The sequence below is a fragment of the Lissotriton helveticus genome, chromosome 4_1, assembly GCF_964261635.1.
Source record: "Lissotriton helveticus chromosome 4_1, aLisHel1.1, whole genome shotgun sequence".
NCBI classification, from domain to species: domain Eukaryota; kingdom Metazoa; phylum Chordata; class Amphibia; order Caudata; family Salamandridae; genus Lissotriton; species Lissotriton helveticus.
Genome location: NC_136063.1, coordinates 1446206078 through 1446231281, shown reverse-complemented (window position 1 = coordinate 1446231281; position 25204 = coordinate 1446206078). Strand labels below are relative to the sequence as shown.

The window sequence follows — 25204 nt, the reverse complement described above, 5'->3', positions numbered from 1 at the left end:
TGCTTCTATGTCAGTTGCTCCTTTACCTGATTGTTGATGGGGTCTCTGCAGATTTCTCACCTAAAAAAGTGGATTGCATTTACCTGAACGTGGTGTGCCAACTTCTTTGGACTTCACAACATGCAAGAGTATTGGTATGTAAATGTGGTGCAAAAACGCTTTTTAACTTTTTCCCCAAATAACACTTAGCGTCCACTAATAGTAGCAATATCAGATGCAGATAATCTGGTTAAAAAAAATGAAGAATCTAATTTTAAGTCTGTCTTCATTTCACATGCTGTCATACTCCAGTATTTTCCCTACTACAATCCGAGCCTTCATTCAGTAATGTTGCCAAAAATCTCATTTAGGCGGATGGCTTCTGGATACAACAGCAACCCTCTTCAGCAGATCCTGTCCCTTTAAGCCCGGTCTCAAAGTACGGTGCTGGTGTCTGCCCTCAAAAAACGCACTGCCCTTTCCCAATCCTGAGTAGTAATATACAATCACATGTATATGACCTCACAGAACACGTAATGATTTACCAAATTAGAAAATGAAAAATCATTATTTTATAAATCAACTAAAAGAAGAGTGTGTGTTCCGATTTATTTACACCACAGACATCACTTAGGAGAGCTGTATTATAACTAATGTGTAACTAGCAAGAATGTAAGGCAAAGGGGAATTTAGAACTTGCCAGTTCGTTTTGTTCAACAATGTTGTGGAGCAATAAGTATTCATGGCGATCATGACTATCCAGCTACTGGACCCAACACCAATTGTACATTTAATTCATTTTAAATGTTTCATACAAAATACACAAGTTACCAACATCGTTTGGAAGCTACCAATTAGAATGTGACATCTTTCTTACAACTTAATATAACAGATTGATGAAATAAATATTTCAATCTGGAATTTTACCAGCGAAGGAAAAAAGAATAATTAGAAGCCTTTCATACAAGATTAATGTTCTACATTTACAGTACTTGAAGCCACTGAATAGCCTTTTACGCGGCGGGAATACGCATACCATATTGGCAGACATCTTACAGTGCTAACAAGTGAGGGGGTCCATCAATTCAGCCACCCGAGCCCTAAACACTGACCCTTCCCTGGACAAAGAGGGCCAAAGGGAACATTTCCTGTTCTGATCCATGCCACATGCAGGCGGACAGGAAGGAAGACTGGAAACTGTTTTCAGGAAGACATTACCAAGACATGGAATGACTTTTATCCAGAAACTGATTTTGTAGGCATACTGGCAAGAGAAATGCTCACAAGTAGAATTTTACTAGCACTGTCAACACAATACAAGGACAGAGTCTGAGAACGGTTACTTTAGACTGCTGAATTCTTCTATGTTACGAACATCTCTCCAAAGGCTCATCAGGAAGCAGGAGTTGAATTTGCAGAAATTCACGAAATGCTAAAAATTATTAAACAGCAATTCCAAAGAAAAAGCAGCAACAAGGTAGCCAAAGTGAAGATGCACACAGGACTTAACAATGGTATTCAGCAGCAGAGACCTCTTCTGATCTGAGTTTTGACAGTGCAGGTGTCAGACCGACCTATTGCTTTCTATTTATATGAAGAAAGCGTCGAGTCTTTCCCTTTCTACCACCGACTCTCTTAAACCAGTCTCTTTCAGCAATTGTCTTGAGATTCTAAAATCACATCTTGCTCAGTTCAGTAGAGTGGTCATCTCACGTAATGCTATTGGCAGTATCCTCTCACCTTCACTTGAGTGCATGCACTGTAGTGTGTGAGGGACTATTTCACAGCTACAGCCTTTAGTTATCGTAAAATGAGGCCTGTATTTAAGCCACATGAGCCTTCAAATAAGCCTACTTTTCATTTCAGAAAGCGTTGGCACATTCATCCCCCACCTATTGGCTTTAACAATGCTTGTTCTGAACTGCAAATGATTTTCTTCAGATGAGCATCAGGGAAGGAGGTCATCGCTCTAGATCTTATGAAGTAGCCTCTGTGATGCAGCTCACTGTATACAATCAAATTGGTTGACAGCTGATTATCCTTAGACAACAGAGATGACCGACAGTTGGTAGCCATGTGGGGTTAGCACATCAATTGCGTGAATTATTGATTTTTTTCCAGTGGGAATCTACAAAATTGTGTTTGCTTACAGTATAAAAAATAGATAATACACACCTATGCTTCTCCAATAATGCCATCTGTGGGACCTGATGATATGGAAGTGACCTTGCTACCCCCTTCATCTCTACTATAAAAGCACTCCCACATAGCCAGGCTAATTGACTTGCACTTAAAGGGGTCACTGGGTAGCAAAAGTCCCTTCTCCTTCCAGACCCTCTGCTGTTTTCTCTGTCAGCTCAAGAAGTGTTCATTAGTGATTAGCTCAATGACTCTCACAATGACTGTGAAACTGGCACTGGTTCATTCACAGGGAACAAGAGAACCCTACTCACGAGAAGCCTGGGTACGTAAACTAGTGACGGAACAATGGCTCCTGTGGGGTAATAAGGGATATTCTAATAGAGTTATGCACAATGGCAATACATTCACAGGCGTGGGTGACAGTCCCATTCTAACGTCACTGAGGGAGAAGTATACTAGAAACTCATTTTGTCAACAGTTAAAGCACAGCATCTCTTTAAATGGGTCTGATTAGCGTATCACTCAATTCAAAACTGTGCAAAAACAGGCCAATGAAACAATCTAGAAGTAGCAAAGGACAAAAAACAACTTAGTGGTAGAACAAAAGGCAAAAAAGATCGAATGTACCTGTAAGAAAATGCTGATTCAATAATAAAATCAAGAAAGTTGTTTTTCTATAACTTTCAAGTCATTCTTCTCTTTATCTAAGTGCTATAAATAACAGATAGTCCTACTTTCCAAATTAATAAGCATTTCTGGAGGCTTCTAGAACTGCCTCCTGAAAATTCATTTTAATAATTTTTACCAGGATTTATTCTATTCTGGTGTTGTGAAAGGTCGGTTGTCCATCACGAACCACATCTTCTTGTTCCAAACATAAAGGCACTAGGCACACCACATCACTGAGAGCCAATTTCACATCAGACACATAAAATGCAACATAATGGATTGTTCTATCAGTGCTTGTGAAATTAATTATATATCCTAATTGAGTGTTCACATATATTGACCGGTGCAACAAATCTTACATCCCGCACTTTTCACTATCATGCTTGCAAGGTCGTCTTATCTTATTGTTCTGCTGGTCTCAAAAAGAAGAGCAAGATAATGACATCTGATCACAACACAGAAGAACAAACTCACATCATCTGACCTAACATAACGCCAGACCCTGACAACACAAATAGGAGTGCCACTTAAATAAAGCAGTATGTAATTCGTTGTGGTCCATTGTAGGCAAGACATTTGTAACTAGATAATGAAAAAAATATAAGATTAATATATTGCAGCCGAAATTCAGCCAAGCCATACTTCAACTAGGTACTAACTATGCAACTACTGAGCCAGACGACTAAGAACATTTGTTTTCCATAGCATCTTGACTTTACCTGGGCTCGGCTCTGACCCAATGATGGCTGCAGTGAGGACGGACACCGCTAGCAATCTGAACTGACTCTATATAAGAGGTCCTGAGTCGATTATTTCCAGTTAGCATGACCACACCTCACTTCAGGTCATTAACACACTTCCTCCAGTCGTGAGCTTTTCATCTGCAAATCAGTGATTCCAGGTGTGTTAGTCTAATTAGTTTAATGATTGCAAAAGAAGACTACAATACCTAGAAAGCATTACAGGACTGGAAATAGTGACCATAATGATTTGGAAGGAGGTGCTTACCACCCTAACAGTCTTAGGTCACTCTTAGAGGGTTTGTAAATCCCATTCACACAAAGAGCGGTAGGATTACAGGAGGATGGAGTACATCACCTTAAATGGCATGTGTTCTATTGTGCTGCTGCTCGTAAACAATTTCCAAACCTTGGGAAGACATCAATATCTCATGAGCTAATATTTTCATATATGTTACTACTTACACAATAGTTTTTCCGATGTGCTTGAAGGCTTTCTCCACAAACTCACGCACGCTGTGTACTTCCCCCGTAGCTATGACAAAATCTTCAGGTTCATTGGATTGCAGCATCATCCACATAGCCTAGGGAGAGGAAAAACCCAACATTAGGTTATTTGTGAGACACTGTCTTTATTTCACTTCCACACCCTAGAAACAAATAAAAACCAAAGAAGTAACATCAGCACAGAGACGGGATATGAAGAAACAAATCAACAGGGTAGCGGGTCTGACTGAGTTTAGGCATGACCTAACTAGGTCTTGTCAACTTGAGATTCTCCACCTTTGGGAGCCTTTGTGAGCATGAGGTGTTATGGGTGTAAACACCTGCATAAAATTGGCCTCTCAGCTGAGGAGGAGAAGTTGAATTCTGAGTGTAATGTCACATGGTTTCTGCGCATATCACCACTTGTGTTGGCAGCTCTGTCACAGATGTAGAGCGATAGGCAGTATTACAGTCTTTAAAAGGTTACATAGGCTCTGCTCATGTCAACATCTGAATTACATGCCTTGGCCTGGTGAGATTACAATCTTTCAATGTAGTTTCCTTCTATAGATAAATTCAATAGGAACAATTCAAACCCATGCCAGCATACACTAGGACACACATCCAACCTAAACACATTAGACAGCATAGCCCACACACCTCAGGTGTGCCATATGGTTGCCTATCATACTAATGCAGACAGCATTTGCAACCAAGATACACCAATTAAAAAAAAAACAGCGCTCATGCGATAGAACACTTCACCTACACCAACTGAGCTCAAAGATGTCATGAAACCAACAATACCTGACTTTGTCTATCCCTAATCGCTGGTCAATGGGCATGATACTATCCTAAGAGAGATGTATGTAATTGGTAAAATCCCTCTGATAGACCAACTCCAAAATCATACGCCCAAAACTCATTGAACCTGCTACTACCAACCAACAAGCAGCAGATCACAACAAACTGCTCAGAACATGTATCATGGAATGACAGGATTCTGCAACGGAAGCTATGGTACTAAATTTTGAGGCACCTTAGCCACGTGACAATCTTACATGGCCATACTATTAGCAGATAGCGTCCTATACAAGATCTAATAGCACACAGTGCTAGTGTGTTCCATGGCGCCCTATGCCCTGGAAGTCCTTGCCAGCAATCAATGAGAGTGCTACAATGAAGTGTTCAGCAAAGTGACACCATGTTATTCTGATGGGTCCTACTCATCTGTTCAGATCCCTGCAAATTATTGTATCCTTGTCTTTGAATCAAGAACTCTGCTATGTAGTTACAGAGAAAAAAGACAATCAGGTCACAGAAATCTTAAAAAGGCCACAGAAGCAGGGCAGTCGCTTATAGACATCTCCCTCCTCACTACTACTAAACAGGAACTCGTCAATAAACAGAAATTCACATGGTGAAAGCATGATGGAGTTAAGTCCATCTGAGATCCAGGACCAAAACTATGGAACACATTTAATCTATCAACCTTTGGAGCACAGCCAAAGCACCACTTCGGCAGAAGATTCCCCAAAACTACACTGCTGAATAAACATTCAATTGGTGACTGGTGTGGAAAGGCAGTGATCACGTAGCAGAGATTAAGGACCCACTTTGCATGCTGGCTTAACTCCAAGCTGCCCTGATCCTCACTATAAGATCTCCAACCTCCTTCAGTACACCTACTATGCCTCAAACGTCCCCAAGGAAGCAACTTCACCCAGGCCCCCTCTGCCAGGCTGGACTCTGTATAATATGGTAGAGTCTGTGCTTTGTCCTTAAAAAGCTAATACCCTCTTTTTATTCACATTCACTTTAATTCATTTTATGTATGATAGTCACAAACAGACAAAACAAGTGAGCAGACTACGTGTGTGTTCTGCGTTAGTCAATAACGTGCTCTGAAGGGACACACAGAGAACTCTTAAAAAACATAAGCCCCTTTCAAAATAAGTTAATTAATAAATTATTCCCAGAACTGGCACCCAGATACCGAGAAAACATTCATTTGAAAACGTTCATTTCTGTACGGGGACGTACAGAAATCCAACAGAAGAACAGCAGAAAATAAACAACTAACACCACCACATTCCAGAGGCTGCAACAACTACAGTCCGCCGCCCACAGAGCTGTTTGGACTGCCCTTTTCACATCGCATTCAAAGAAAACATCAGCAAGTCCCCAGATGCGAGTGGATACTCTGCAAATCTGATTAATACAAGCTTTGGGACAGCTCACTTTCGCTTCCGAGATACCACCCAAACCGTGGCAAGTCAATTAAAGGTTTTAGAAATCAATGTCATATTTGGAAATTAAGCGCAAGCCGTGCATGTGTTATTTGCGAGTTAAACATGTTTGCGACGTTTTAACTTGCTACGTGTTAGGTCAACATGTAATTTAAGGTCGGTGGCATTTTTGATGCAAGGATAGCATATTTTTTTTAATCTAACATCCTAGAATGCAGCAATCCAACCAAACGTGCAGCATTTTTTTTTTTTTTTTCAGTAGATTTTTATTGAAAATTATATTTACATGGTGCATAGGATATACAGGATATGATAAACGTGCAGCATTTGAAGTCCGAATAATAAACCTTCCTGCTTCGGAAAATATTAGAATTGTTGGATACATCTGTGCCTGCTGAATCTCGGGGGTAGAGGAGCCCGGGACTACCTGTCCCATTCTCCCCTGTGGCCGCTGCCGCCACCGTCATTTCGCCAAAGCCCGGAGGTGCTTTAACCCCTTGCGTGCTGATGACTGCCCCCGTCCGTCATGCATCACAGTGCTCGTGTGCTGATGACGGCTGGGGGCCGTCATGAACCCGCCCACTCTTCGAAACGGCCGCACAGGTGCAGAATCGCGGCCGTGCCCAAGGGGTTAAAGCAGTGAGCGGGCTCCCGCAGCGGGGGAGAAGCCCGGGCCAAAGGCGGGCGCCGGTCAGCGACAGGAAGAGGAGGGGCAGGGCCAGGTCGCTTGGCCCTTAGGTCATGGACGTTTACATATTTCTGCTTTCTCGGCTGTCCCTATATAGTAAGTACCTTTTATTTTTATAAAGCGACACTGGGGGAAAAGGCCGCTACGCCCAGAACTATGTTGAACTCCACACTGGACTGTTTCTTATTTAGAGTGACAAAGGCAATTGATATGGAGATTGAGGTTGCTGAGCGGCGGCTATCATTGGGAGGATGCCCAGTTCAATTGGCCATCGACCCAGACTTGATGGAAGTTCGGACCGCTGAAACTGTGGAACTTAAACAAATTCTGCTCATTTGAGTAGTCCTGTGGCCCAATCTCCACCCCCTGTTAAGCAGCTCTGAACAAAACTTCCAAAAATCGCCAGTACGTGAAACCGTGGGGAAAAGGAAGAAAAAAGTAAAACATACAGAGCCCACAAGGTATACACGGACCAGGTCGAAGAGACAGTCTCAGATCACATGCACAGAAGCCCCGGTGTCACCCCTACAAGGATCAGCCACTGCAAACAGCACTAATTTGCTATCTCCAATTCAGCCGGTAGCAATCTCCCAACATTTGACTGTGGCGCTAATTTCCTTGTTGGAAGAGTCGATCTCTAGAAATTTTTTACCGATTTTAACTAGATTAGACAAGCTAGAGTCTACTGTGACACTTATGCATACTATGGTTAGGGATTTAAGTGCAGGGGTAAAATCTAATTTGTTGTCTGGAGTTGCTGCTCAAAGGGGGTTCTAAACCAACAAGAAGGGTCAGTTGTTAAGCGCAACACTCAACCACATTGTTTTGCAGATAATGCTGTCCCTAGAAACCCAGCCATTGCAGAAGAACAGAAGCAACAAGGGTTTGCAAATGTAAATCAAGTGATAAATACATGTAAATCCCCAAATCAAAGTAAGCGAGGCTCTCCATCCACAGATACAAACAGGAACAATGTATGCCCAGACCAATCAACACGTTCATTATTGCCCCACAAAAATGGCCCAATTAACAGTGATGATAAAGTGACCCTACATCTCCCACCAATGTCCCTACGTTGTCATTCTTACTAATGTTCCCACTCTGCAGGAAAATCAAACTGAATCACAATTTCAATCAAAAAATAAAACCTGCCACTGGCTTCAACACAACACAAACTTTTTGAACTCTGACTATCGAGATATTCTATTCGTGAGACGAGTTAGGTGGGTGGGCCCGTTACGCAAGTCATTTCCTGGTGACTGTATTGTAACAAATTGCAGATCCCCAAATATCGCTAGTCGGCTGATAGGATGGGAGTCCCACTCTAATATTCAGAGGCTGGGCAAAGCGATTGGTGTTCTGCCCCTTGGCTTCTTTTACAGGCATCTTGAAAATAGTGAGAGAAACACTGTGGCAAACAATGTGCCTATGCAACGACTTCCATATACCAGGAGCCCCCCCTTTGGAAATTAGAAACGGGTATCAGCTACAGAGCACCCTGGACTCCCAAGACTGACTATCCAGAGTACCCTCAACCCTTACAAAAGTCACATCTGATTTACAGTCCACTGCTACATCTTCTCCATGCATTAATAGTAATCATGATATAAATGTACCTGCAAAAAATGGTATTCATCCCACTACCAACAAACGTCTGGGAGGGGGGGGGGCAGGGGGGGTAGCAACTCTGGGCCTACTAAGGAATTCTTAGACAACTTCCAGGATTTGACAATCATATCTTGGAATGTAGCTGGTATCAAGACCAAGATAACTGATCCTGACTGGTGCAAGCTAATGGACAACTATCATTTATGCCTCCTGTAGGAAACCTGGGCCGTTGGACGTGTCCTCAGGGTAGGTTTTACCACATATAGCGTTGAAGCCAAACAGTCGCAAGCTGGTTGCCCAGCTGGTGGCCTTTTAATCTGGGTCAAAAACTCGCTGGTATGTAAAATAAAAGTTTTAAATATTGATTCAGAAGAGATACTCGGGCTAGAAATATCATTGGGCAAGGACAATGTGCAAGTCAGACTCTTTAACATATATAATCGGGTCACTAGCCCCCACAGACCTTCAGTGACAATAACAACTCTGACTAATTACCTTGACTCAGCCATGGGGAGTCACCGACTGATAATCGATGGGGACTTTAACACAACTTTTGAACTGGTTGACTACATACAGAATCTAGTCTCTGAGGAGGACACAGCTAGGGGGATCGCTAAACTTATGATACCATCAATCAAGAAATGCACTAGTATGGGCCAACAAATCTTGTCACTCACCATTGCATATGGGGTCCGAGCCTGTAACGGCCGGACACACTCCGATAAAGGAGCGAGTCATACCTTTAGGAGGGGTGCTTCTAAGACCCGGATCGATTATATTCTTGTCAATCTCGACCTTTGGCCTAGTGTCAAAGATATGGTAATTTTACTCCCATATGACTACGATCACAACTCTTTGTCCCTCACGTTGACTGGTGTAGCCTCATTGTATGGCCCCTATAGGAGTGAGAGTACCCCGGTCATTACTACAAATAACAATAGAAGAGTCAAGTGGCCCCTCATTTTAGCATGATCCAACTGTGCTCCCCAAAATATACACAGAAGTGGAGCAGACTTTAATAGACCTGAGTACACCTACCATAGGGCCGGAAGTCCTTATGACTACTTTTTAAAAAATTGACTACAAATTTAAGACATCATTTCTATAAAAATGTTACTCAACCCAAGCGGAAAACAGCTCCCTGGTTTAACAAAGCCTGTACAAAATCTAGGAATGACCTATTTGAGGCAGTGAAAAGGAAGACTCCTATAGTTGTACAAAGCTGGGAGACTGAAAAGTGTAGCATGCTTCTAGAAGCTGCAAAACTTAAGAACATCCAACTTTTTTGGCACCTGTTGTCGAAGGGATCATCAAATATAAAAATAGAAACAGACTTCCATATTCAGCCCCATGAAGATTACTTTGGGGACTTATTTACAGATCAGGGGTTCCATTATGACCTAGGTACATATACGTACCCACAGGACCTTAGAATATTAGATGAAGACAATTTTACAGTAGATGAAACCATTCTGGCCATAAATTCATTGCAGAGTGGGAAAGCCCCAGGCTTAGACAAGCTTCCGGGTGACTTGCTGCTTAAAGCCAAGCCTGTTATATGGGGCCCCCCTGCTCCAAAAAGTGTTTAATATCATCTTGCATGGGGGAGCCATTCCAGAAACCTGGCGGGCGCTAAAATTATTCCTATCCATAAAAAGGGTGACAAAGGGTCACCTTGTAACTACAGGCCTATTAACCTAATAGATGTTCCCCCAAAAGTATTTTGTAAAATCATTCTGACAAGAATTCATAATTGGATAGAGGATATTAATGTTCTGTCCGAATTACAGGCAGGATTTAGGGCTCCCACAAGCACCACTGACCAAGTTTTCAGATTCCTCCTGTTAATCTGGAATGAAGTTACCATCCGAGGGTGTCATTTATACGTGGTGTTTGTGGACCTAAAGACGGCCTTTGACTCAATTGACCGGACTAAACTCTGGCTAGCCTTCAGCGAATTAGGACTACCATCTTAAATAGTCAGAATCCTGATTCGGCTACACCATGACACATATGGCAAGGTTAGATGGAAATCCAATGGCAGCCTGACCAATAACATACTGGTTCAGAAAGGCATACGTCAAGGTTGCTTCCTTGCTCCTGACCAATAACATACTGGTTCAGAAAGGCATACGTCAAGGTTGCTTCCTTGCTCCGACATTATTCACCCTCTATATCAATGGTCTAATTGGTGAACTCTTTAATCGCGACGGTGACCCTCCGAAACTGGCAGGTAGAGCAGTGCTGTGTCTGCTATTTGCAGACGACACTCTGCTTATTGCTAAAACACCTAGAGGAATCCAAAACCTACTAAATACATTTGCTAAGGTCTGTAAAGAAAAGGGCTTACAAATAAATTGCTCCAAAACTAAGTATATGTCCTATAATTCCTATAAATCTAGCAAGGGCAAACTTGCGTTGGGTACGCAAGTTTTGGAGCAAGTGAAGTCCTTTGACTTCTTGGGAGTTCGCATCAGTGATAGGCTGACTTGGAATGAGCAGCTGGCAAAGAGCACCTTGACCCTCCAGCATGTAGATGGTGCCCCAGTACGTAGGGCTAGGGCCTCTCCCTACCGGCCCATCTCACCTATCCTAGACTTGCCTAGGGCAAAAGGTCTAGGAGCGGCTCTTAATGGGGCCGAGTTATGGGGGTTGGAAAATCTTACAGACCTAACTACCTCTGAAAATAAATGTATTAGAGCAATTACGAACTTGCCAGTGAATACACCACTTCTGCCACTAAGACTAGACCTTGGCCTAAAACCTATTTAATATTTTGCCATTCTCTGGGCCCTCCTATTCTGGATAAGGGTGTGGACAAGTAACCCAAAGGTCCCACTGAAAGGAGCCATGCTTGAACTGATTGCATTGCACAGGCAAACTGGTTGAATCAAGTGGTTCAAAAAGATTAAGGCATGGTTTTTAAAAATTGGGTTGGGGCAGCTTTGGGAGGAACCTGGGACCATTACTAAATCTTTGGTCCCTCTTGTTAAAAAAAGGTTCTGGGTACTGATGTTCTCGGAAAGTATTGAGCAGTTTGCACATGGCACTTTAACCGTGAGGTTCTTACATGTTAAAGACAGCTATGGCTTTGAGTTTTTCTTAGACGACATTGAGCCACCACAGGAATGAGCTCTGTATACCCAACTTAGATATGGAACGATTCCTTTAAACACAAGGAGAAGTAGCCGGTGAAATGTGGCGGTTAATGTACTGTGCCCATCTTGCCTGCTGCATCCGAGACACTTGAGCATTTTCTCTTTTGCTGCCTGTCCTCTGCTGACTATAGAAGAACCTGGATAGCCCCTGTCTGTCATATGCTTTCTATTAGGTGTCATTCGGAAGCTATACGCATTTTTAAATCCGATACCACACGTTGTCTAGTGTTTGCCATCTCAAGATTCCTGCTATTTGCTTGGCGGAGGAGGCAAAAATGTGTAATTCAGCCTACGAAAATGGCTGTGTCTACATAGCTTAATTTGTCCAAATGGAGGACTTAGCCTACTGCGTTTTTACAGGAATATTAAACCTTGTTTTTAATGGATATTTTGATAACACTCTTTAAATGTACATTAACTGTTTTTATTCTGACATGTTGTTTTTTTAATGATGTGAATGATCATATTTTTGATTGATTAAAATAATAAATATTAGAATTGTACAAGCACACTCTTCAATGTCTGCTTGCTTCGCTACCCTCAGCCTTCTGGTGCATTGCAGGGCACCTGCATTATTCACAGTTTCATATATTCTGAATTAATGTACGAGCTGGCATTAGCAGGGAGAGTGTGGCACGTGCTTTAGGGAAAGGTTCTTCAATTGTTTATGTGAAGTTAATAAAGTTAGCTTATGGGGAAGCTCTACATTAAATAAAAAACTGCTAGAAACGAATTGGTATAAAAACTCAAAAACGTGTTGCACTTGCACCACAAACTAACTCTGGGCTCCACGGAGTAGCATTTTACTTGTCTGCGAAGTGCTTCAAAGCCTCGGGAGTGGTGTAAAGGTGCTATAAATCTACAATAAAATACAATCTCCGTAGGTAAGCAACTATAGGCCCTTTCGTCCATGTACTTATTTCTAATCCTAATCTGTAGTAGGAGAGTAATGATGTATCACAATTTCGGACATAAGAAACAATAACCAATAACACTGTCCCTTAAATCGAAAAGATGGCAAGCACCAGCACCCCGGATGACTTCTTGGGGAGTGGAGAAGGTGCACTCCCAAAGGGGTGCTCTACTAGTGACCCTGCAAGTAGGAAAAGAGTAGGGGATGGGAAGAAAATGTTAGGGCTAAAAGAAATGACCGCCTACCGAAAAGCTTTCAGTCTTCTAGAAAACTGAAAAGCCAAAATACTAAGTCAAAGCACTGGTTGAAATTCGAAATTCTAAGTGAGTAGTTACACATATTTCTACTAGATTATTTTGTTGGGATACGGGTTTTGGACATGTACTGAATTGCTTTTTGAAAGAATCTAGTTGATTCCAATTGTCATTGAGTGTTTCCTTAGTTGTTTCTCGGTTTAATTGAGGTCTATGCAACTTGTAGATCTAACCACGTTTTTTCCACTCGATTTATAAAATTAAGTGACAGAAAAAAACACGTGCCACAACTGACTCTAGTAGAACCCATTCAAAACTGGACAAAAGTATTGCCGCAAAAATGTGGGCTCGAACTGAGTTCCCAGTTATTTTTCGAGGTGACTGCAGGCACGATAGCTTGGTCAAAGACACATTTTTTTTACATTTACAATAAGCGAAGCCTACATACATTTATATAGTTTAAGACTGAAAGGTCGGCAGTGGAAAGTGGATGGAAGAACAATAGTTACTTACCTGTAATCTGTGGTTCTCCAGTATTGGTGTCTTTCATAGATTCACATGCCTGAATCATTCCCCGTCGTCGGAGTGGGAGTCCCACGGTATATAAAAAAGCAATAAAATGCTATAAATACCATAGTAAATACCAATAAAAACAAACCAGGAAGTAAAGTAGCCAAGCTACAGAAGAAAAAACTTCCACATTAGTGACTATCCCTGTCATTTTGTGTAGCCCAAACTGCAGCCAATCAGGCGACAGCACCCACCAGAAGGTTCCCTCCAGAGGCTCAGGCTGTCAGATTTTGTCGCACGGAGTGATAGTAAACCAAAGTATGCTAAGAGCCTCTGAAGGGGAGGTGGGCGGGTTGCATGTGAATCTATGAAAGACACCAATACTGGAGAACCACAGATTACAGGTAAGTAACTATTGTTCTTCTCCAGTATTAGGGGTGTCTTTCATAGATTCACATGCCTGAATCAGAGTAGATCGCAGTAAATATCCTTGCTAGGCAGACGCCATAGTAACCCAGCTTGTCAAACTGTGCACATTATATGAATTATATATATATATATAAAATGTCTTAACATAGCCTGGAACATGATAAAATGCAACTAGTGAAGAATGTGCACTCTGAAAACGGAAGCAGAAGCGTCTGACTGCAGGAAAAAAGGAGGTGGGAACAGAGGCTCACCTTAGCTGAAAAGAATACATAGAACTGCTGGACACATGGAAACATTGGTCTTACTGGCTGCACAAACAGTAGTGATTGGAGAAAACAAGGCTGCTAACCTAGGTTGTCGCTCTGCCGAGATGCTGGAGAAGAACTCCATCAAACAGAGCAGTTGAGGAAGACATTGGCCTGGTAGAGTGCGTACTAGGGGCAGCTAGCAAGGCTGTTCGACTTGTGCATGGCAAAATATCGATCGGAGCAAAAGATCAATAATGCAACTGTTCGCCCGGACCCTGTTGGGTTGTAACCAATCGTACCTTAGTAATGATCAGATCAGCGAAAAACCGAACTATCCCTTGTAAACAGAACATTTGAAACCTCTTCTATTATCAAGTGTCTGGAAACAACCATTTTGTTGATAGTGGTGGAGGTAAAGATGCAGTCGAATTTACAGGCTCGATCCGAAAGAAATTCCGGAGGCGAGTTAAGTATGAACTCCCGAGTAACTCAAACCACCATAGAGTTATAGAGAACTGTATGAAAAGGCTAAAGAATCGAAAGATCTGAACCCAACTGACTCTAATAGAGGACTGTTAAAGCCAAGAAAAAGAAAATGACACCTTTCTAAGTCATCGTAGATCATCACTGAGGAAAAGTTGAAAGGATATCACATGAACTGCCCTATTACCACACTGAGATGTCTCGAAGGTAATGGACGAACTGATGGAGAAAAAACAATCTGAATTTTTCTTGAAGGATTGAGTCATATTTTTTGAGGAATAAAAAGATGTGATCCCATCTTGTCGGCATCTGGAGCCGCTGCCAGTTAAGGTAATAGTAGAATTGCATGAGGCAATCCTGAACTTGATAGCTAAATGAGAACAAACTGGAAGATCCTTTCTATTAAGAGTAAGAGGATGAATTCTAACTGAACAATATCAGATACCGCAAAAACATTTGCGTTGGAGATCTTGTCCCTGTTATGGCGAACACTCCCTTGCCAACGGCAGGGATGTTTAGATAGGCGAACCAAAGGTAAGCAGGGGCAGGCCAGTGACCTCAAAGATGGCTGTTCCGAGTGATATACCTGGCCGCTCTGAAAGAAATAGATCTGGAGGTGGACACCTCCGAATTGAGTCGTACTCCGACTGGAAAAAAGGGAAACTCAGTAAATCATTCTTGGCGAAGCCATGAGGGGTGAAGAGGGACACTCAACATCACTCCAGTTTGTACTTTCGGAGAACTCTGGGACCCAAAGGTAGCGGTGGAAAATGGAATCAGATTGGGATCAGTTGGACAAGAAACGCATTTCCCTGTAAATTCTTGTGGTGATGCCAACTTGAAAAGCACCAGAATGTGCTGTTCTTCTTGGTCGCGAAAAGACCAGATTTGGAAGCACCTTACTGACGAAATTTGAATCCACATTCCGTAGAGGAAAAACTCACTCGAGAGTGGAAATTGTCGTCCTGCTGAGAGTGCCTGCCAGACTGTGTCTTGTACCAGGAACGTGGAATCGCCAGAAAGTTGTGTGCGTTCTATCGCTCATGCACATAGATCACCGGCTTCTTGAGGCAACAAAGCTGATCAAGCCCTTTGTGTTTAGTGACAGAGTACACCAGGTGTATTGTCTATGCGCCAATACAGTTGTCTCCTCGAAATTATTGCGTAACAAAATTGGAGGGCAAGGAAGATGTCTCTTTGCTTTGCAGGATGACGTGCCAAACCTCATATGAGGGCTCATTTCCCGAAGATCTTCAGCCCCTAATAGTGCTCCCGAATTCCTGAGGGGTGTGTCCATGGTGCTTGTGCAATGTGATACCTGTTTGAGGGAAAAAACACACCTTGTGTATAAATGTCTGTCTTGGATTCACCCAAGAAAGAGAAACCTCTCGCATCGAGGAGGGATTGTAATGAGATCTTCAAATGAATCAGAGACGTGAAACCAAAGTTTATGCAGTTGCTGTAGCATTGTTATCCTGTGCAGAAGGACACCCACTAATACTGGAGAAGTTTGGGTGTACTGGATTGCTTATTAAGAAGAGTGATCCTCTGTAAAGAAACCTGTCTCAGAAATGATGAATGCGTATGTATTGCAGACACAGAACAGCTGCCAGAATCTACATAAGAATCACGTGGAGTGGACCGAGAGTCCTGAGAAGATAGGCCTGTGATATAACTTAGAGTATAGAGTAACCACGTCCCGTGCTGAGGAAGCATTGTTACCTAAATCTTGACACTCTGGAGGTCGAGTGCACTTGTTAGGTCTCTGGCAGTAACCTTTGAAAAACTTTCTTGAGGTACAACCTTTGAAAAATGTTTGCGCAGAGATGACCAAAAATCCAGCGCTACATGTCTGACCAGACAAAAGCGCTACATGTCTGACCAGACAAAAGTAAAAACCGCCAAAACATGGCGTTCAATTGATCTTCATATAAGATCAAAGTATGTTTCACAAGTACTCATTTCGTGATATTCCTGCGACTACTTCGATATCACAACATGGTTGAAGAGGATCTGAGAGGAAAAAAACCTAACTCCTTATTAGATTCAGAACCACTCCGACGGTCCCTGATGTATCCATAAGTCAATTTGTAAATGACTCGCGCAGATGAATCGAATGCGGTCACTATGAAGGCGTAGCATACAGGAAATTGTCCAAATTCTAGAGGATGCTCTTTTGACATTAAAATTAGAATTTTCCATATATAAATCGTAGTGGTGACCAAATGAAATCTTAGAGATATGCCATCCTTATCACACCAGGAATGAAGACATGATGGGCTTTAAAGTAAGTCGTAGTGTCCTGGAAAAATGACTTCCTGTATACGATTTAGAGTCGAATCATACAGTTGCATATCAGGTACTGGGTGGAACTTCTAGGATTAAAATGCGAAAACTGTCCTCGGGCACCCCGAAAGATTTGATCCCCGTACTGTGGAGAATCGAAGGCGCGGTATTGTTTGGTCAATATGATGGCCCAGAAGTAACAACTATAAAAAGGTATGGCCATTATCTCAGTATGGACTTGTGGGCGAGGAACTAAGGGTTCCTCCAACCTTAACTCCGCCTTGATAATTATCTTTTGTCCATCCTTTTTGTTAAAAATTTTAGAAGCTCCCGTGTAGGGGTATTCAAGGATACGCACATTCTGTGCCTCCATGTTAAAATTGAACCTGTCCAGAGAGCTAAAAGATTGCCCGAGAGTCACTAGCGCCGATCTTTTGGATGAAGCAGAGCTCAAAATTTCTGTCAATACAATATAGAAAGAGAAAGAAACCGTCCGCCTCTATTCTGGTGACAAGGGCTTGAAGAAAGCGCGTCACCGTTCTTAACATGAGGAGGGTAAATCCGTCAACATCCACCGGAGGATAGAAGAATAAAGAATCATACAAGATCCCGTAACTTGCTAAAAGGAGGCTACGACTAATAAGTCGGGTAAAGTAACACTGTAATAAGCCCAACTGGACCAAGCGTCGACTAACCTGACCATGGACTGGGTGGAGCAATAGAGAGGATAACAAGAAAACGTGACCCTCAGTGTCCGCAAAGGAAACTGTTGCAGACTTAAACCACTGTGGAGGTGACAGCTGACGCTGTCAGTCTACAAGTCCTCCGTAGACGTACTGTTTGCTGGTAATGAAAACTGATCCTTAACTTGGTCAACATTCCACATAAAACTCACCATCACTGAGGATGATTGTTGAATCGAGTAGTTTGTCAACTTTGAAAGTCGTCGACGAGCCTGCTAGTGATTAAGAGAACTGTCGTCAATGGGCCAGCTGTGTACGGACCTAAAGCCTGCGTGGCAACTGCCGATGTTAATGGCCCCCAACTGCACTGCTTATTGGCTCACTGTTGATAGCCTAGAGATGCCAGGTCCAATGCCAATGGCCAAGTGCCGATGGATCACATGCGAGAAGGGCCACTGTTAGTGGCCCACTGCTATTGAGCCAACCGTCACTGTCTGAACTGCTTGGGGAGCAGAGCAGCGACTCATGAATGCATGTAAATATTTCCAAAGTGAAGCAACACTTCGGAGATTGCCAGCAAGAAGGTCTGCATGTTCTGGGTTCCTTGACCCTATTCTTGTGATCACAAAGCGATCATGCTCATCAATATTTATTCCAACAAATACGCACTTGTACTCATCTGCATTTATAAACACCAGTAGTCCCAGTGTATGTGCAAGCCCACGATCTCCGGACTGAAAGTGCACTGCAGTTATTGCTAAAAAACAATTTATTTGCAAAAGTGTTAATAAATCTACATCTTTCGATATATGTCCAACTAATCTGAATGGGTTTAAACAGTGGCAGTTTCTGATGGGAGTATTACTGTCTTGACTATGTCAGCTGAACAGGCTCTCAAACGCCGACGAGACTCTTACCGTCGATGACTGCTCTTCAGCGTCGACGAGGGACACACTGCTCCCTCGACGAGGCACCTCATCTCCCCGTCGACGAGGCACTCCTCCGTCGACGAGGCCCCTCACCGTCGACGGGGCTTCCCACCGTCGACGATTGCTCTACAGCGTCGAAGAGGCATCTCGCCGTCGACGAGGTCCTTCGCCGTCGACGGGGCTTCCCACCGTCGACGAGTGCTCTTCAGCGTCGACGAGGCATCTCGCCGTCGACGATAGCTGTTCAGCGTTAACGAGGGACACCCCTCACCGTCGACGAGGCTCGCCGTCAACGCGGCTCGCCGTCGACGGGGCTCCCTCGTCGTCGACGAGGCTCGTCGTCGACGAGGCTCGTCGTCGACGCAGCCCCCTTGTCGTGGACGAAAGGTTCCCGTCGACGATGCCACTCACAGTCGACGTTGCTCGTCGTCGACGCGGCAAAACTCGTCGTCGAGGCGAGCATTGACGAGGCAAAATTGCAATCTGTAAAAAGGCTGTTGTTCAGTCCTTGTCGGCTGCGCAGCCTCCTGCGACTTACAACCAGTGCATCTGAGGGCTCTGTCAACAGGATCCTGTAGTCCTGTGACACCGTAGATCACCAGTGACGGCAGAGATTGTCGTCGTAGAATACCAAGAGCTTCTAGTCAGCAAGCTGGCATCTCCTCAGAAGAAAAAATGCACAAAACGAGTCTAAACGCCTGAGAGTAAATCTCGTGGGCGTAGATGTGGGAGGCAGACTCGTAGCAGGTCAAAGACCCTTACCTTTGAAGCAAATTCAGCTGGTGAAGTAAAGCCATAAAAATATCGAAAAAACCTCCCACATCAGAAGGGGGGTAGCCATAATCACAAGAACATCCCCTTCTATCCAACCATGTCAGCAACAGGCAGACAAAATGATCCATGGAAACGGTCTCAGCCTTCCACCAGTGACACAGGGTCAACAAATAGACTTCGTGTGAGAAATATCACAAAATTTATTAGATATATATAATATATATGAAGAAACTGAGCAGAGCTCAGGGAGACTCCCTGCACACGACGTGTGGTAAAAAATCTGACAGCCTGAGCCTCTGGAGGGAACCTTCTGGTGGGTGCTGTCGCCTGATTGGCTGCAGTTTGGGCTACACAAAATGACAGGGATAGTCACTAATGTGGAAGTTTTTTCTTCTGTAGCTTGGCTACTTTACTTCCTGGTTTGTTTTTATTGGTATTTACTATGGTATTTATAGCATTTTATTGCTTTTTTATATACCGTGGGACTCCCACTCCGACGACGGGGAATGATTCAGGCATGTGAATCTATGAAAGACACCCCTAATACTGGAGAATTCTGATGCACTCGGCAAAGTGACATTTTGCTGCACCCTCTATCCACAAAAGGGCCATATCTGCTAGTTCTAAGAACAATATGTACCTCACTTGGTGCTTGTGGCGCCCTAGCAGGAGGCTAGCTTTGCTTTCACCTAGAATCATCCCAGATTGTGATGATCAGTGCCAGAGTGGGAATCAAACTCAGCCATGGAACTTTCTGTAATACCAACACCATGATGTAACTCGCAGGTATTACGAGCGAGCTTGGCCCTGGGCAAATTTTTATGGGGTTGGAAGGAGGGCCCAAAGATTTCTCCCACCAGCTCATGCTGAATAAATTGAGTCAAATGCTCCAGATCTGCTGCACTACCTGAGGTGCTTTCACTCCTATGGCAGATGACTGACACGTTACAGGATATCTCCTACCCCCTGTGGCCCTTGTCTGACATAATCAGTCATTTGAAGTTGTAGAGTCGATTGACACTAGTTTGAGGAGCACTCAAAATATCAGATTCAAGAACATGCCAGGACATCTTTATAAAAGACTAAATTAAGTGTTTTTAGTGATTAAACCCTGCTACAGTGCATAGGACCCCTCGAATCAAGGATGTTAAAGAACTTTCTCATGCTTACATTCATACAAGAGACAAGACTACAACTGTCCTTCCAGGAAGAGAGGGAAAAACGTGCTGTTTTGAAAAAGTCAATGCCGCCATTGTGTTCAATTTTTCAACAAGATGAAAGGTATTACGAGTTGATATCAACTCCCATCCCTGAAGATAAAAGAGCAAAGCATGTAAATGTCAGGCCTAATGGTTTCTGCCACCATTTGATAACTGTGATTTAGAAATTCCTTGGTCAAGCCAAATATCACCATTTTCAAGGACAGAAAGGGTTCACTAGAACTCTCATACAACACACGAAAAACCCAAAATTAGACTAGTAAAAGGCTGGGTGTTTGGTGTACCAGTCTCTGCCAGCTTCATAATACTGCTTTTCTAATGGGTGCCTGGAAAAGGCTCTAGACAGCTCATGCAGGCAGCATGCACCAAGGAAAACACGCCCCATCCACCAATCCACATTAAGTGAGAAATAAGAGACATGGAAAAGAGAGGAGCTGTGTTCTTCCAGGTTTGACTGTTCTTGGTGTCTGCAGCAAGGAAAAAAGATTTCTAGTTAATCAGACCAACTCATCCTCATTCCAGTGGAACCATGCACTCATTTACTCATCTATGGAATAGGAATTGAAGATGAATGGACAGACACTGGAAAGGTAATTAATTCGTGCTAATGCCTGGCATAGCACTTATTTTGGGACCAGGATGTACTTTTCATCCTCAGACTTTGATTCAGGGTAAGAGAAAGAAAATCTGCGATTGGAGAGAAGGAAGACAGATAGGAAAACAGTGACGGAGTAAGCAAGCTTGAAAACAAACATGTAAGTGTAGGATAATGAGATTAAAAGGGTAGGGTAGCGAAAGCAAAAGGTAGTAATATCAAAACTAGGCAGGCTTGGTGCTATGCACCCCGGTAGTACTGGAGGTGAGCACTGAAGAAAAGCTGTAAGATGCTGCACTTTTATTTTCAAACTAATCACTGGGTAAAAAAGTGTGTATCTGACAAGCTTACGAGGAGGCTTATTCAAGAGTGTATTTAATAACCTCTAGTTCACGTATTTTTCTGCTTGAACTGGCAATGCTAACAAAGAGGTGTATATGAAGACGGCAAAATCTAAAGAATACATGAGAAAATAGAATTTACAGTAATATTTATTTCTGCAAATGCAGTTATTGAAACGTATTTAACCGAATACACATCTTTCAAACGGAGGAACCTCTTCAAATTATCTGACTCATGTTTTACAATACTTACTGCTAGGCAGGGCTGATCCCTCAGACAATCAAAGCACAAGCTCCAGCAGCAGTAAGGTGGTTGACAAGAAAAAAAGCCCCCGTTCGCTCGGTTATTTGGAGTTGCATGCCTGCAAGACTCCACATGAGTCCTGCAAACTCAACTGTCTGCATAGATATGGACTTTGAACCTTAATTTCTCAAAAACTGCTGAACGTATTTAAATCAAATACCGCTTTCTGCCAAATTTGGTCTAATTCCATTCAGCCCTTTTGCTTTAGCGATGTCTAAATTTCCCTATAGAAACTGCATGGAGAAATTACGTTTTGGGACACCCCTCTCTTTTCTCTCGGCCCCAGCTTAACAAATCAACCTGAAAGTTGCAAGGAGTGAGCCGAGGAACTTTGGTTTGGCAGGTTTTGTAAAGATTCATCAAACTGCACCAAAGTTAAAAACCAAAAACGAATTTCCTATGGTAAATATATTTGGAACAGTGCGTAAGCGGCAATTACTTCAAAATCATGGGGCAACAACTAGCACTCAGCAGCAGAATGAAGGTACCAACTTGGGACAATATTGCAAAATGTTTGTAAATCACACTATTAAGCAGTAATTGAATCAACATGCACGTTCCTAAAGACATTGTTGGTGCATTCTGGGACCTGAAGTAATTTGCGCAGGCATATACCACTTGTTTTTTTTTCACGCTCACCTGTGAACAAGACGTCAGTGACGTCGAAATGCGTAAGGAGTAGGAGCGTAAGTTGCACATGAAATGACGAATAAAGTCAGCTGCATCATCAGTCACTGTGGGGCTCTTTTGTTGTTCGTGGTCTAACCCGCAGTTCTCCAGGATCTCCGTTCCTGGTTCAGAGCCCGCCCTGCAGGACCTGTGGCCCCCAGCAAAGCGGATGTGTTCCGTGTGATGTTTAGTGAGGGGGCATGGACCGCTCCTCGCCGTGGACCGCTCTTAGCCGCTTGCCAGCTCAAATGGACGCACCGCAGTAATTTGGCATGGACGAAGGAGAAAGGGTGAAGAGAGAGGGCGATTCCTCTCTTTGGAACAGTGCGGATGCGGCAATTACTTCAAAATCATGGGGCAACAACTAGCACTAAGCAGCAACAGAATGAAGGCACCAACTTGGGACAATATTGCAAAATGTTTGTAAATCACGTTATTAAGCAGTAATTGAATCAACATGCACGTTCCTAAAGACATTGTTGGTGCATTCTGGGACCTGAAGTAATTTGCGCAGGCATATACTACTTGGTTTTATTTCACGCTCACCTGTGAACAAGACGTTAGTGACGTCGAAACGCGTAAGGAGTAGGAGCGTAAGTTGCACATGAAATGCCGAATAAAGTCAGCTGCATCATCAGTCACTGTGGGGCTCTTTTGCTGTTCGTGGTCTAACCCGCAGTTCTCCGGATCTCCGTTCCTGGTTCAGAGCCCGCCCTGCAGGACCGGTGGCCCCCAGCAAAGCGGATGTGTTCCTTGTGATGTTTAGTGAGGGGGCATGGACCGCTCCTCGCCGCTTGCCAGCTCAAATGGACGCACCGCAGTAATTTGGCAAGGACGAAGGAGAAAGGGTGAAGAGAAAGGGCGATTCCTCTCTTTGGAACAGTGCGGATGCGGCAATTACTTCAAAATCATGGGGCAACAACTAGCACTAAGGAGCAACAGAATGAAGGCACCAACTTGGGACAATATTGCAAAATGTTTGTAAACCACGCTATTAAGCAGTAATTGAATCAACATGCATGTTCCTAAAGACATTGTTGGTGCATTCTGGGACCTGAAGTAATTTGTGCAGGCATATACCACTTGGTTTTATTTCACGCTCACCTGTGAACAAGACGTCAGTGACGTCGAAACGCGTAAGGAGTAGGAGCGTAAGTTGCACAAGAAATGACGAATAAAGTCAGCTGCATCATCAGTCACTGTGGGGCTCTTTTGTTGTTCGTGGCCTAACCCGCAGTTCTCCAGGATCTCCGTTCCTGGTTCAGAGCCCGCCCTGCAGGACCGGTGGCCCCCAGCAAAGCGGATGTGTTCCTTGTGATGTTTAGTGAGGGGGCATGGACCGCTCCTCGCCGCTTGCCAGCTCAAATGGATGCACTGCAGTCATTTGGCAAGGACGAAGGAGAAAGGGTGAAGAGATAGGGCGATTCCTCTCTTTGGAACAGTGCGAATGCGGCAATTACTTCAAAATCATGGGGCAACAACTAGCACCAAGCAGCAACAGAATGAAGGCACCAACTTGGGACAATATTGCAAAATGTTTGTAAACCACGCTATTAAGCAGTAATTGAATCAACATGCATGTTCCTAAAGACGTTGTTGGTGCATTCTGGGACCTGAAGTAATTTGCGCAGGCATATACCACTTGGTTTTATTTCACGCTCACCTCACCACACACACACACACACATATATATATATACACACACACACACGCACACACAATATATATATATATATATATATATATATATATATATATATATATATATATATATATATACATATATATATATATATATATATATATATATATATATATACATATATACATACACACACTGCACACCATCCAGCCTCCACAGAGTCATCCCAAGAATCATTCACGGAAGAAGGCACGGACTCAAGGTAGTCAGGATTCGGCATCCGTTTATTCTCTTAGGTCACCCTCAAACCCAGAGGTAAGAGTGATGCGTTTCGGCTTGCTGGAAGCCTTTATCAATATATTTGGCGCAATTTACATACACATATTTTATATATATATATATATATATATATATATATATATATACACGCACAAATATAGAGACACACACATTTATATATACACACATACATAAACACACAAATACACACATATACATGTACACACATATATACGCACACACATATGTATGCGCACACACATATATACGTGTACATATATATATATATATATATATATATATATATACGCGCACAGATATATATATATACACGCACAGACATACATTTATATATATATATATATACGCGCACACACACATATATATATTGGCACATCTATATATATGCGTGCACTTATATATACACACACATTCATACACACACACACACATACACATATATGTACACACACATATAGTCCGGCTAAAGTGCTCGCCACAAATTAATAAACTATTCACTGCTGTGGTAGCAACTTTCCCAGGCAGGCCCCTGACCCAAACATTCGAAGGCATTTCCTTTCAGGATTTAATTTTATACCAGACTTCAGCCTGAGATTCAGCAGTGAAGTTCATGCAACTGCATATTTATTTATTTCTAACAAATGGATTACTGGTTCCAACAGAGGGGAAAAGCTTTCCTTTTTTTTTGGTAAATCTCCGCTGAGTACAATTAATGGATATTGAGTGGTAAATGAAGAACAGGTGACACTCGGAATTAGAAGATAAATGACCGCGTGTTTTGGAGTGATAATGGGTTAGTAATTGCAAGGGGCCGGGGCCGGGGCCTGGCGGGCGCTGTCGCAGGGCGAGCCCCCGAGCAGCGCACAAAGGCCTCTGTGTGAGGGGCACTCAGCCGTTCACCTCCG

At 43.0% G+C, this 25204-nt stretch overlaps 1 protein-coding gene across 1 annotated transcript in view; it reads right to left on the bottom strand.

The window, feature by feature from the left end:
* GMDS (GDP-mannose 4,6-dehydratase) overlaps positions 1-25204 on the bottom strand; it is a 1865819-nt gene that overhangs the window by 340955 nt on the left and 1499660 nt on the right. Inside the window, exon 8 of the mRNA XM_078688023.1 lies at positions 3996-4114. Coding sequence (XP_078544149.1) covers positions 3996-4114 — 119 coding nt within the window. The remainder of the gene's footprint in view (positions 1-3995; positions 4115-25204) is intronic.